This window comes from Athene noctua, chromosome 3 (assembly GCF_965140245.1).
Source record: "Athene noctua chromosome 3, bAthNoc1.hap1.1, whole genome shotgun sequence".
NCBI classification, from domain to species: domain Eukaryota; kingdom Metazoa; phylum Chordata; class Aves; order Strigiformes; family Strigidae; genus Athene; species Athene noctua.
In genome coordinates, this window is record NC_134039.1 from 50,115,722 (window position 1) to 50,129,627 (window position 13,906).

The 13,906-nt window shown below is 44.2% G+C and overlaps 1 protein-coding gene across 1 annotated transcript in view; it reads right to left on the minus strand.

The window, feature by feature from the left end:
• Positions 1 to 8,240, minus strand: part of RASSF3 (Ras association domain family member 3) — a 54,334-nt gene extending 46,094 nt beyond the window's left edge. The window contains exon 1 of the mRNA XM_074902951.1: positions 7,655 to 8,240. Coding sequence (XP_074759052.1) covers positions 7,655 to 7,783 — 129 coding nt within the window. The 5' untranslated portion in view covers positions 7,784 to 8,240. The remainder of the gene's footprint in view (positions 1 to 7,654) is intronic.
• Between the last annotated feature and the right edge of the window lie 5,666 nt (positions 8,241 to 13,906).

The window sequence follows — 13,906 nt, forward strand, 5'->3', positions numbered from 1 at the left end:
TTATTAGCCATCAATACAAACATTAAGCTACCTTTCAGTATTAACAAATTTTATCTATCCCAAACTTTTCTTTATGGGAGACAAGCCAAATCATGGGATCCCTGCTTCAGTGGAAATAAGATTAAGCACTTATTTCACAAACTATCACCTTCAGTCAGAGCAGAACTTGATCTTCAGTTCTTATTATTACTAATAGAAAAACCATTAGAAAGACCATATAGATTGGGTACTGCAAACACAAGATATGAGGACTGTGCGCTACGAGGAAGAGTACAGCATGGTTAGACAGTGCATTCCTGCACTTGATCACACCTCAGATCAGTTAGGAGGCAGAACACAAGACAAGCAGTCCTAATTATGGACAAGAGGGATAACTATAAAAATTACTGACAACTGCCTTTGTAATTTGCCCCTACTGTATTATTGTATATAATTTCTAAAAGAAACACACTTGCAAACAGCATTTTCCACAATTACTTAGTGGGTAAAGTGTGAGACAGAGAAGCTGACAATCAGCACACCAAGTACTCCTACATACCCAACGCTAACACTTGACATTTCCTCTGAGGCAGATGAACCACTGCTGCTTTTACTATTATTTTCAGCACAACACAGATTCCTCTGTATACGGGAACACAAATTCCTCCCCAACACACACACACAGATGAGTAACTAGAAAGTGATCTTAATTGCTACATAAATCACATGTGCCTACTTAGCATAACCAAATACATGTCTGCATAGGAAGCACTCTCCTCAAAACTGTCTGCAGTATTTCATTAACCTCGCAAAAGAGCAAGCGCACCAAAACACCAGAAGGAAAGCAGCAATTATTCTTCCCAAGTCAATTCATACCTGCCTACAGAAACACGCACCTAAACACATACAAAAGCTTGACAATAGCTTGCAGTCAGACAAGCACTGCACGCCCCAAAAGCCTGTGGACTGTGGTGGGTTGACCCTGGCTGGATGCCACATGCATGCCAAAGCTGCTCTACCACTCACCTTACTAAGGGGGACAGGAGAGAGAAAATAAAACAAAAAGCTCATGGGTCAAGATAAGGACAGGGAGATCGACAGTGATGCAGATACCCACCTGCAGCCTTTGTTAGAGCTGGTTTTAAGACTTTTCCTTAATGTTGGTCTCAAAAGGTAAAAATCTGTCTGTGTGTTATTTTATATATGCATATAAATTTATTTTTTTTTAAATGTGAGTGTATATATGCATACATACATAAAATACCTACTATTTCTACCTGCAAGGAAAGTGAAGTACATATTGAACAGCCTGGTCTGGCACACTGCCTGCAGAAGCCCCCAGGGCTGTAGCTGCCTATCCAGGAGGAAAGTTGAATGATGGAGACCTGTCACTCTCACTTCTCTCTTCCTGACACTTAAGTAAACTGTCACAGGAAAACACTGCATTACACATCTACTGCTTCATCTAAAATCCTCTGTTAATTGGTTTATTTGCAACTGTCAATTTGACACTGGTGCTACTGTTTACAGAAGGGACAAACTGCAGCATCAGTTTTTACTTCATTTTTTCTTAATAGCTTTGCTCTTGCAGTGGCTAAAGGTTAGCAAGCAAGAAGCTCTTCCAAAAATGGGTATTCCAATATTGTTTTTACACACAGGTCTACAGTTGAAATAAGAGATCATGAAAACAGGGTATCAAATCCTCTCCTTAAGTAACTGTTTATGCAGTTTTTAAAGTCTCTTTAGTGTATTCAGATGACCCCAAGCTCAGCTGATCTGCAGAGCACTTCCCTGAACTCACTAGACTCTTCAGTTAAAATAAAACTCCTTGTGTCTTCCTGTCTCTTTACATGTGTCTAAAGAAGCCCAAGTCTACAAACATTTTGGACCATAAGGCTATAGGTGCCCAATATTTTCTGACTTCAGTGAAAGTCAAAGTCCCAGCAGTTCTGCCCTTCTGCCTTTGTGCATAGATAAACCACAGGATTATCCCAACTCAATTACATCACGCAAAATACAAAACGACCATATGTACCAGGTACTCCTGATCTTAACCAGTGAAAAGCCTAGCTACTGTACTCCAACACTCAGGTGAATCAAATTCTTTTTCTCCAGATAAAAGGGGAAAAACAAAATCCAGTGTTTATCTGAATTTTATCTGGTGATATTAAAACAAGTGTCAATAACAAAGCTAGTAACACATTGCTGGTGCACCAAAAGTTTATGCTAACAGAGAAGCAACTGCCTGAGATGCACCTAATATAGTATTACTACAATAGACTATAGAAGAGTGGGAAGATCAGAGTTAAGTCACCTAGTCCAAATACTACCTGCCACTGTTGCTGCACTCATGACACTTAAAATAAATTGCTTAATGTAGCAGCAGTCATTAGATGTTCTACCAACTTGAACTCTTATTGGGAGAGTATGTTAATCTATCTCTCGTAAACCGGTTTCTTAAATTTTTGTGTGCTAGGAGTTACCATTTCATATAGCTAAGTCCCCAAAATTTAAACTGATTATTCTAAGAATCAACTGCAATGATAAACCAGTGTACAGCAATTAGTATCCTCTGCACAGAGCATAAATCTCATCTCAACTTCTGAGGCTGTCAGACACTAGAAGGGGACTTGGAGTTCACCCCAAAATGGCCACCATGCTGCTCCAAGCTACTGAGGCACACTCACCACATCAAGCACTGCGAGAAAAGAACAAGGCAGAAACAGTAAATAAGAACCGCCAGTTTACTCTCACAGTGACGTGGGCTTAAAATAGACACAATCTCTACCCCACTCATTCCTTCAACTCTAACTTTCCAGTATTTTAGTTGTGACAATGTTTATCCCATAATATTCACTGACTGCCAAATGGATTAAAAAAAAAAAAAAAAAGAAACATTACTGGATATTTTTAGTTGGTTTTTTAAAAGTAAGGTTCATGACTACACGTCAAACACAAACGTAAACTTTTTGGCTCCAAAGCAAGCCTATAATTAGAAACCTCATTTGTTCTGGTAGTCAGGAGAACTGTTTTCCCTACGGAATGTTACTGAAAAGAAACCCAGGAAGAGCTGTAATGGCCAAACAACATGAAACTTATTAATAACAGACACTGGTAACACAAAGCCATCCTAACTAGACTTGAGCAGCTACAAATTGCATTTTACCCTTAGAAACGGTTTTCTTCCCAAATAAAATGCTTTTTCTGTCTCTCTCCCTCTCAATTAAACGCCTCGACCCACTGTGCAAATTAATGCGGAACAGACCTTAAAAAGGGCTTCTGCACCCAGAAGTTTGCCTACTTTTTCACTCTTGCACCAGTAAACCCATTAAAAAAAAAAAAATGCCACACCTTTCCCTGCAAACCTCCTCTTCCAACAGTGGAATGAGAGATGGCTGGTTACCTTGCCAGGACTAGTCAGGAATGAGACTTTCACCCTCTGCCTTTTGCCTCTCCCCCTCATACCTTCTCTGCTCTCCTATATCCGCTTTCCATTTCCAGCTTTTTTATTAATTTCCTTTCCCACCCCCCATTACCACACCTGCAAATTCCACTGATGCATGGAAATGACGGCCACAAAAACAATGTCATAGCAGGGGGCACTGGGGCGGGTGCAGGGGAAGGAACTAAGACAGCAGGTCTGGAAGTCGTGAAGACCATGATCAGTAAGGGGAAGAGAGAGAGAGAAATCAGACTTAAGATGAGGAAGGACCGGTGTTGACAAGGCAATGAGTACATTCTTGGGTGCAGGAGAAAAGTGTGCACTTCTGAAAACTGCCAACAGAAGCAGTTGTGTTTTCCTTGCAAGCACTTTTACAGAGCCCTGTATGAAATGGTGAAAAACAGAGCATAAATACAGGGTTGTTTTTTTTCTTTAAAGAGCAGCATGCTTGTCAAACTTCCTATCTCCAAGCTATTTTGCATTAGACATCATGCAGAGCTTTCACATTCTGCATGCAAACTATTCACGATTCAGATGCTGAATACAAACTGCAGGATTTGCCCTCTTCTAACAGTTGGGATCCATGATCTTCACAGCACTGCCAGCTTTTGAAGCAGTGTTTCCCAAAGCACAGTGGCGTCCTCTCTCAGATCCCTCACGCACAGAAGGGAGACAGAGCGGGATCTTGCCCATAGCCTCATGTTTCTAATCCTTACAGTTACAGGGGAAGGGGACAGCAAAACACAGAACAGGCAGAACCAAGCACTGGGATGTCCCCACGTGTTTGCAGTGATTCTCACAGAAGACACGAGCTTAGCAAGGCTGGGAAGTAACACCACAACACCTCAAAATCCACTGTCCATCAAGCTGCCCAAGAAAGAAGTATTGTGAGGATTTACATCAACCCTGCTCAAAGTAGGAGAATACAAGAACTGGAATGTGGAAGGGAAGCACAGAAAACATACGCAGGAAGATGTGTATCCCTCCAACATATGGTAGGGCTTGCAGGAGCAGGCATGACTGTTTTCACTTTTCTTGAAAGGATGGGGGTGGGCAGGAGGAAAGAGGGAGAGCAAGGGGTCATCTTTCGGAAGTTTGCAAAACATCTTATTTTGGTATTTTCTCTACAGGGAATGGATAATTTCCAAAGGCTCGATCATACAGAAACACGGGTCTGTCTGATCTTGCAAAAACCTATGCACATGGATAACTACCTCACATGAGTAGTCACACTGACAAGATAAAAAATATTTACAGTTCCTCCTTTTCAATTTATTAAATGAATCACTGCAAACATGAAACAGGGACATGCTGAGCTTAATCTAGCCTCCAATACTGAAATTTTAAAACAGCCACAGAAGATTTGAAACCTTAAATAAAGCTAAACTTTCATGAGCAGCACTACAGCATAAAGCAGCCTGCATTTTATACACGTTGCCCTCAGATTAAAGTACTCTTTGCTTAAGAAATGGCTTTGGGACCACTGCTTGGCCCCCAAACACCACACTGCCTGTCATATGTGTAATGGTTTTTATGTTTCAATTTTTTGGAAGTGGTAGAAGGAGAGGAAGAGATAAACTTTTAACCACCCTACAGAAGATAAGCCATCTTAGTTAAGGCCCAAATGTACCAAAATTGGTATCAAACCATTAATCCTGTTTAGCTGCTGGAAGTGAGGTACGTAAGCCCATCACCATCCCATTAAATGGAAGACAAAAATTCACCCAGCTACTTAATTTCCTTTTTTCCTTCTTTTCTTTGGAAATCCACACAAAGCAAGCCCAAACTCTACTACTGAGTTTTTCTGCAGGCAAAGCTGCAAGTCAAATGCTCTAACCCATTTCTTCTCCGCAAGAAAGAGAGCAGAGGGACAAAAGTAAGTGCCAGCACTTAAGTCTTCTACAAGAAAAAAAAAAAAAAAAAACAACACACAAAAACCCCACACTGCAAAACTTAATATCTGTATAGTTGAGAAAGACAGAAACAATAACTAACAGCTCCTCTCTTTGCTCAAGGGGACATAGTATGCATTTTTTGACTAAACCTCAAATACAAACCAAAAGTAACATCCTCATCGGTACAAAGAGACTTATTATGACTGTTATTGCTGGAAGGGGAAACTCACTCTTACTGGCCACATGACTGTTGAAATCTACATTCAGCATTGTTTGGGGGATTTTTTTTTCTTCTTTCCTCTATAACTCAGCAGCTTAGAGCAACTGGTAATAACTTTATGACTAGAAACATTTAGCTGAGCATTTCTGACGCTGCAGAGTCAGCAATACATATGAATTTGTTCCACGCTACTCAATACATACTTAAATATGTACCCTGCAGCACCTCACTACAGTATTCTTTTGGGAAACATTACTAGAGCTCAATAACAAATTTTAGAGTTTTTTTCCATCCCTCCCTTGCTTGGAAATGTTAACATCACATACAGTGATTTACACGCTTGCACAATTCACTACTTATACAACTAGTATATTGTAAGACAACTCATACAACAGTGTTATAAAGACACATGTATGTTTTTAGGATCCGAATCAAGACCTGGGCCTTCTCATCTCATGACACAGCAGCTACACACAGCCTGCGAGCACCCAGCTATCCGTACGCACAATACCATCACACCACAGTCCTCCTCTGTAATGGCCAATGCCAGCCAAACAGGTTAGCGGATGAAGTTCAAGGACACTCAGTAGGGCTTGCAACTTCCACAGAGTCCCTCGAGTTTGTGGGAGGCTGAAACTCAAGATGGATGAGAAAAAGACGTCCCCTGAGGAGGGGTGCAGCGAGAAGCACCCTGGGAAAGCAGCCATGACCTGATAAAAAGCTGGTCCCAGACTATTTGTACAATGTGCTCGGGCTCAGGTGTAGGGAGAGGGTGTGCCCAGACTCCCTGCCAAACTTTGCAAAGGAAGCTCAAGCTCAAGAAAGCTCTGTGCACTTCCTCAAACGGGAGGAGGAATTTCCTGGGGGGCAGTTAGAGGGATTACATTTTAAGCAAATCACAAGTGGGGCATAGCAGATGGAGAACCTCGGAGAAACAGAAACCAAGGTTGGCTTTAAGCAGCACAACATAGCCTCGAGGAACGGCTGTGGGAAACGAACAACGGGTCTTGACAAGACCCACGGGTGGGCCAGAGGACACCCAAGGTATCCAGCCTTTGACAAGCAAGTCTATAACTAGGTTTCCATAGCAGCAGTAATATCAACATCAAAGTCCAGTGGAGAAAAAACACCAAAAGCTTGTACAAAGAAACAGGCACTTGTGGGAATAGGGGAAGAAGAACTAGCACAAACAAAACAGGCTCACTAGCTTACAGCTTCCAAAGATACAAACCACCTCTAGAAAGAAATCCTGCACTTTGGGAAGAGAAAAATGCGAGGGGCTGGACTGCTTAGCTAAGGAAATGTGACGTTTACCCTATATGGTTTAACGACTGCTCTGAATCAACAGGGACTGTCCCGTTTTGCATCCCTGGAGTTTTGGTCCCAGGAGAGAGGGGCTTGTTTTGTTAAGGTAAGGCTTCCCCAACACACCAACACTTGGCACCCTGCCTGCTGCCCTGTAGGTACACCGAAATTTTTAATACTGACCACAAAAGGGGTTGGTTTTTGAGTTTTTGCTTTGTTTTTAATCAGTTCTTCACTTCAAAGCCCACTTGCAGATTTCCCGAGTCCGAATGCTCAAACCAAGACAGTTAAACACTTCCGAGGGCCGCCTTCTGCCAACAAAACAGCTGAAGAGGCTGTCCTTCATCTCAAAAGGAGCTCCGAGAGGAGTGAAGAGGCAGACCCTGCCGTACCCCGGCGGAGAGCTGCCAGCAGAGCCGACAGCAGGGCTGATAACACGGTTACTCGCCACAGAAACATGTGATTTTTGATCACATCCCCGGCCCGTCGGACCCGGGGCGTCAGACCTGCTGCCTGGCTCCCTCAGGCCGGTTTCCGAGCGGGCCCTCGGCGCTGGCGGGCGCCCCTCCCGAGGGACCCTCGCCCCTACCAAGGAGCCCCTCTGGAAGCCCGGGGAGGGAAGCCCTTCCCCGCCACCTCCTCACCGCTCCGTCCCGGGGCCCGGGCGGCTCCAGCGGGTCCTTCCCCGTGGGGGAGGGGGCGGCGGACACGTGGAGGCCGAGGCCGAGGCCGGAGGGAGGCGGCGCGGCCCGGCCCGGCCCGGCGGGCGCTGCCCCGCGGGCGAGGCCGCCCCTCAGCGCGGCGCGCACTTACTTGCGGGGCGGCGCGGGTCTTGCCCGGCGGCCTCCTGAAGAAGGAGGTGCGGGCAGTGAAGAAGAACTCCTCGGACTCCTCCTCCTCCAAGCTGCTGTACCCGCTGCTCATGCTGCTGGTCCAGGTCATCGGCGGCGGCGGCTGCTGGTGCTGCTGGGGCCGGGCGGCGGAGAGCGCCGTCCCGGCCGCCGCATGGGGCCCCGCCGCGGCCGCTCCTCTCCCAGCGCCGCCGGGCCCGGGGCGCAGGAGGAGGAGGAGCTGCTGCTGCTGCTGCTCTGGTGGCTCCGCTCCCTTCCTGCCGCACAAGTTTCCGCGGGCCGCGCCGCTCCGAGCCCCGCCCGCCCCGGGCAGCAGGTGAGGAGGCGGGGGCCGCCCGCTTCCCGCCCCCCGGGCCCCGAAACACCGGCACGGCGCGGCGCGGGGGGCAGTCCCGCCGGCACGGCGAGCCCAGCAGCCGGGTGTCGGGGCCCGACTGCCGCGGGGCGGTGGGCGATCAAAGCAGGGACGTGGGCTGGAGTTGCTGACACTCCTCCCGGCCTTGTGCCGATATCTCAGCGCCCCCCCATTAATTACAGGCAACGAGGCAGTTGAGGGGGCCCTTGCTAAAGAAAGACGTTCCCAGACTTTTCCCTAATAACTACCCGATTTCACTCTCCTATGTGCCTGTAAGAACAAGGTTATTAAAAAACAAAAAAACAAAAAACAAAAAACAAAAAACAACCAAAACACAATGGCAAAGTAATTGCAAGCCTTTCCTGTATTGTACTTTTAGTAATCTTTGAACTTAAGCTTTGGAACCGGTAGCAGACACAATTGTACTGAGCAATAACGACGTTGAATTCTCGCAGCTGCTGTGGGTGGCTGGCCCTGGCCTCTCCTCGCAGGATCAGGCCCACGGACTATTGAGTCAATGGAATTCATCGCCCCAGGATGTGGCAAGGAATGAGGCTTGTTAAGACTCAGCAGATTAGATATGTGTACAGATAGCAAGAATATCCAGAGCTGCAACTGAGAAATGTATTTAAAAGTATGAAAGTTCTAGTAAGACGCAGGGTATACGTTAAATTCGTCATTAATAGGGGAAATTACAGACAATGTCTGAAGGCCAAGTCACTCTGTAATTACCTGCTTCAGAGTTTTGCATGTCTTCCCTTGATTTATCTAGGGCTGGTCACTGTCACAAACAGGATACCACGTTCATGAGACTACGCAGCTGCCCAAAAAAGCAGACTTGCCTTTCGTGCACGCCCTCAGCACGGCGTTCCTGCTGTGCCTGTGCCATGGCAGTGGTCCCACAGGGGGAAGTGAGTCACATCGGCCACTCACCACCAGAGCAAACCCCTGGAGATGGGGCTGTGGGGATCAGGAAGGAGGGCAGGCTACACCTTTCATCAACAGGACAGCCTTAGATTAAACAGATTTGAAGTTGCGCATTTACCAAGCCATGGCCTAAGCACACAGCCACTGACGTATCTGGGACGCCCTTAGCTGGCATCTCCTTTCCCTCTCTGCCATGCCCATCTTGCTGGCCACTCACAAACTCCTCATCTGCTACGTGTGGCTGTTCCTATCGCCCCACCCAAGTGGGTCTGTTTCTGATAGCTAGGTGTGCTCTTCCCGTACCAGTATGCCGTACATACTGATGAAGTCACCTCAGCACCAGCAAAACAACTCACACTGACAACTAAAACCAGTTAATAAGTTTGGGAGGTGTTAAACCCTTACTTTCCCATCAACTCTGATTCTCCCAGATTTTTATATGGAGTTTGCCATCTGGCAGATTAGAAGGTTGCATAGCTTTTAAAAACAAATAATGGAGTCTAACTGCGTAGATGCAAATGTGTCAGATCTTAAGCCTACTTGTTGGCACTGTAAAGCCCCATGGTATTCAAGATCACTTTAAGGTGAATGCCAAGTTACTTGAATGCAACTAAAATGTATTAAAATTCTTGCTTTAGACAAATGAGCTTTGTGTTACCTGGCTTGCCAAGACCAGCCCCATGCCAAAAGGAAGTCCCACCAGAGATCTGATGGGCTTGCCTCTGAACCTGTCCAAGACCCAGTAACCTCAGTTTATGAGGCTTTTGAATAAAATGCCCCTGACCATGATCACGATTAAGGTGAAGGATTTTAAGTTACTCCAGTGTGCTACAAAATGGGATTTGTGTTTTCAAACTACAAAAGTGTTTTTAAACGTTATCTGCTGGCACACTTGGTGGACTCTCCAGCAACAAAAGGCACTGTGTGTACAGCTTGTTTGCTTGGCTGCAGCCTCGAACTTGATAGTGCATGGGAGGACCATGGAGCTGGCAAAGAGGGTCATTGAGACAATAAGCTGCTGCAAGGGAGCTCGAGTCCGTATGTGCAAGATCAGTTGCAAGTCCTGGGCTCAAGTTTGTATGTTTGGCAGCAAGGCATGGCATTCACCTTGTCTGTGAATCATCATTTATACTGATAACACTGAAAGATTTACAGCATCAATTTCTCCTGCTGCAGCAAAGAACGATAGAAAAATAATTCTAAGTTCTTTGTGATGTATCTTCCAGTATGAGTTTACTCCTCAGCTATAGCTCTGGTTTTAAGCCTACTAATTTTGACAGTATTTTTTTTCTTTGATTTTTTATTTTCAATTTGACAGAGATTTTAAAATTTTTTTTTCAGATGTGACATTGAATCAAACAATTCACAGAAGATACAAACAGATGTGATGCCTTTCAATTTTGATTTGCTTGGTGCTTGCAAGTAACATCTCCAAATCTTACCAAGTATTTTGTAAGGCTGATACTTAAAGATTAATTGGTACCCCTGTGGATTGCATTGTTCCCAGGCTACTCTCTGTTCTTATCTTTAAGGTCTCTGTCCCCAGACAATACTTTTCCACCTTCTCAAATTGACTTCTCAATCTTATCTAGGTAAGATTCATCCAAGGTTCTTTGTTAGGTGCTGCATTGAAACATCTACACTACCAGCCTTGCATTAGTTTTGGTTCACTTTGTCAGGCCTCTTAAATTGCCAACCAAAAGAAATGTAACACTACATAATGAAAATAAAGACAGCCATGTCTCAAGGTACAGTTATTAATAATCTTTCTGAAAGCATACTTGTTCTTAAGGAGAAATATTGAAGCATTAGGTAAAAATAATGAAGTTAAAAGCCAAGGAATGTGGCACAGGTGAGAGATTTAAAACATAGACAAGCACTATGAGGCTTTCAATCAGTCCTTCCAGAAATAAATCAATCCAGGGATAAATTAAGCTGACGATCAGTTATCACAGGATCACACAGGCAACTAGCAAGAAGAGAGAGATGCTCTTTTTTTCAATGAATAATTATGTTTGAGTATCAAGTAGTGTTACAAATGCACCTGTGAAGAAAAGAGTAAACTTTTCTGATTTTTGTTAAAGCTTGATGACACAGATAGAATTTCAGAATATTTTTAAAGTATAGCCCAATCAAGCCAGTTAAAAGTGGCGACTCAGATAAGACAACCAAAACCAGTAGCGGGTACTCTGTGTTCCAAAGCAAGAGTCTTATGAATAAAATATTAATAAAAAGCAATCACAGGCAAAGATAACCTGAGTGATGTTTGTTGTGTAGGGGGAAAAACAATATTTAAAATCACTGTTACATTCAAGGATAAAATTCAGCTTTAAATCACTTTGTGGTCTTGGAGAGTCAGTTCAGAGAAATGAAACATGAAGCATAGCTTCCAAAAAAGTGGAAATGAAAGCTAAACTTCCTAAATGGCAAAACAGGTGTGAATAATTTCATGAATCTGGCAAGGATTAGGACTTTCAACTTCTATAAGTGAAATAACCCTTAGAACCAGACATGAAATTGCATAAAACTGGACTTATTCACAAGGTCCTGAAGCTTCATTTGTTTATTTGTATTAAAACACCATTTTATTGAAGTGATCACAACACCACAACCAGAAAAGCATGGCTGAACAGACTTACAAGGAGTAGTTCAGTAAATTCATCCCCCACTCTGAAGAAGAACCAAGGATGTCACACCATCCCTAACAGGAGTTTAGCTAATCCATTCTTTAAACACAGTATGGTAGCACAGCATCTCCCCCATAGGTCATCCCTTCCAGTGTTTAAACTATCTATTGAGTTAGAAAGTTTTCCTTAACATCCCATTTTAAGTCCTTAACCTTGCCCATTTGCTTCTAAAGAAAAGAAAGAAGAGATAAAAGTCCATCGCTGTTTTTTATAGCAACCTTTTGGGTATTTGAGGACTCTTTTTGTTCCCCCCATTCTTCTGATTCCCAGACTAAATGAAAGGACAACTGATAAAACATCCTATAGCGTTTACATTAACTCCATCAGCAACTGCATGATGTTTACACGTTTCTAAAACATCCCCTCAGCCCTCTGACATAGAAACTGGGAAGAGTCATTAAAACAGGAAAGCTTCTAAACATTCATTTGGCCAGTAATGCTGCTTTGAGCCCGGGGACCAAGATGCTCAGCTCTGCCTTGGTCTTTTCTCCAGATTTTTGCCAGAATACATCAAAAGGCACTGGGTCAAAGGAGCAGAAAAGCTAAAAGCAAGATGAAGGATGGGCCTGGAGAGTCCTGTAGCATTTAAGACTATATTTCTCTTAAAATAAAAAGATTAATGTGGAGATCTCAAGAGAAGAGTCTACAGATTCTTCCTTTCCTACCTCCCCTGACTTCAGTTCCCCCAGGGTGAAACCCTGTAAGGGTGCTTACATGCCCCAGCAAGCAGGACCTGTGGTGGCCCCACAGCAGCCACAGGCAGCAGTGAAGGGAAGCAGGACATGGGCTGTAGGAGAGAAAGGGTCAGCACAGGGACTAAACTTCCTTACCCCCCTCTAAACATGCATTGGTATTCCCTTGGTTTCACCAATGTTCTGCAGGAAGAGTTTCATTAATGACCCTAACAGTATTTATAACTGTTATGAACTTGTAAGATGCCCCCAGCCCCTCGCTACTTCAGGAACCCTTTTGGTCACTTCTGGAGTCCTGTGCATTTCTCTCTCCCTGTCCTATTCTGCCTTCACGTGTCTTTGCAAGCTCTGGCCCTGATCCTATAAAGGCTTGACTATGGACATAGTTTATTAATGATTAGTCCTTATGGGACATACAAAATGTTACAATATGCTCAAGACCGAAATCCAAAAGGTTTCCTACCTGATAGCACATGGGATCTGCCTTCTTTGTAATGTATTTAGAGGGAAATATAATCATTCCATGAAAGTTTGTTATGTAAATTATGGCAGTAAAGCAAAGACTACCAAAAACAAGTTGCAGAGGAAGACAGTTCGTAACAGACTGTCCCTTTAAAGTCAGAATAAATAATTCAGAAATCGTGTGGGCTTAGTTTTTTGTACATTCTAGCTGAAAAGAGTTGTAAGTTCCAATGATCAAAGCAAAGCAATAAAGTTGAAATACAACCAACACAGAATATTCACTCAGGCCTGTAGTTTCCTTACACCAGTAAACTTTCTGTTTACTCATTTCTTCCATTTGTTTTGAATTAATAGCTCAGGTCTGTTTAGTACCACTGGCAGCAATGACAATTACCTTTTGATTCATACTCAGCAACTTGTTAATTCAAACAAGGTCATACCAGCCACACAGGCACATGAGTGCAGACTGAAAACAAACAGGAGCCAGATAAACAGCCTCTCTCCATCTCCTGGTGAAGAAATGCCATGGGGACATGTATTTGTTATGGCAGATAAAACTTTGGACTGCATTGTCAGGAGTCTTTTTCTGGTTCCCAAAATTCTTAATTCTGCCCAACCCTTAAGCCTCCTTGGTGCAACTTTTTTGTCCCAAATCCTCAAAACTAAAGGGATACCTGGAAAATAAAAATAACCCATGTAAATGCTTTCTTCGTTGACAGGGACAGTGGGATTGAGTGCACCCTCAGCAAGTTTGCCAGTGGCACCAATGGCACTGTGTGGTGCAGTTGACATGCTGGAGGGAAGGGATGCCATCCAGAGGGACCTTGACAGGCTTGAAAGGTGGGCCTGTGCAAACCTCATGAAGTTCAACAAGGCCAAGTGCAAGGGCCTGCACATGGGTTGGTGCAATCCCAAGCACAAATACAGGCTGGGTGCTGAGTGGACTGAGAAGCCCTGTGGAGAAGGACTTGGGGGTATTAGTGGATGGAAAACTGACTATGCAACGTGCGCTCACAGCCCAGAAAAACAACTGTGTCCTGGGCTGCATCAAGAGAAGTGTGGCCAGCAGGTTGAGGAAGGTGATTCTCCCC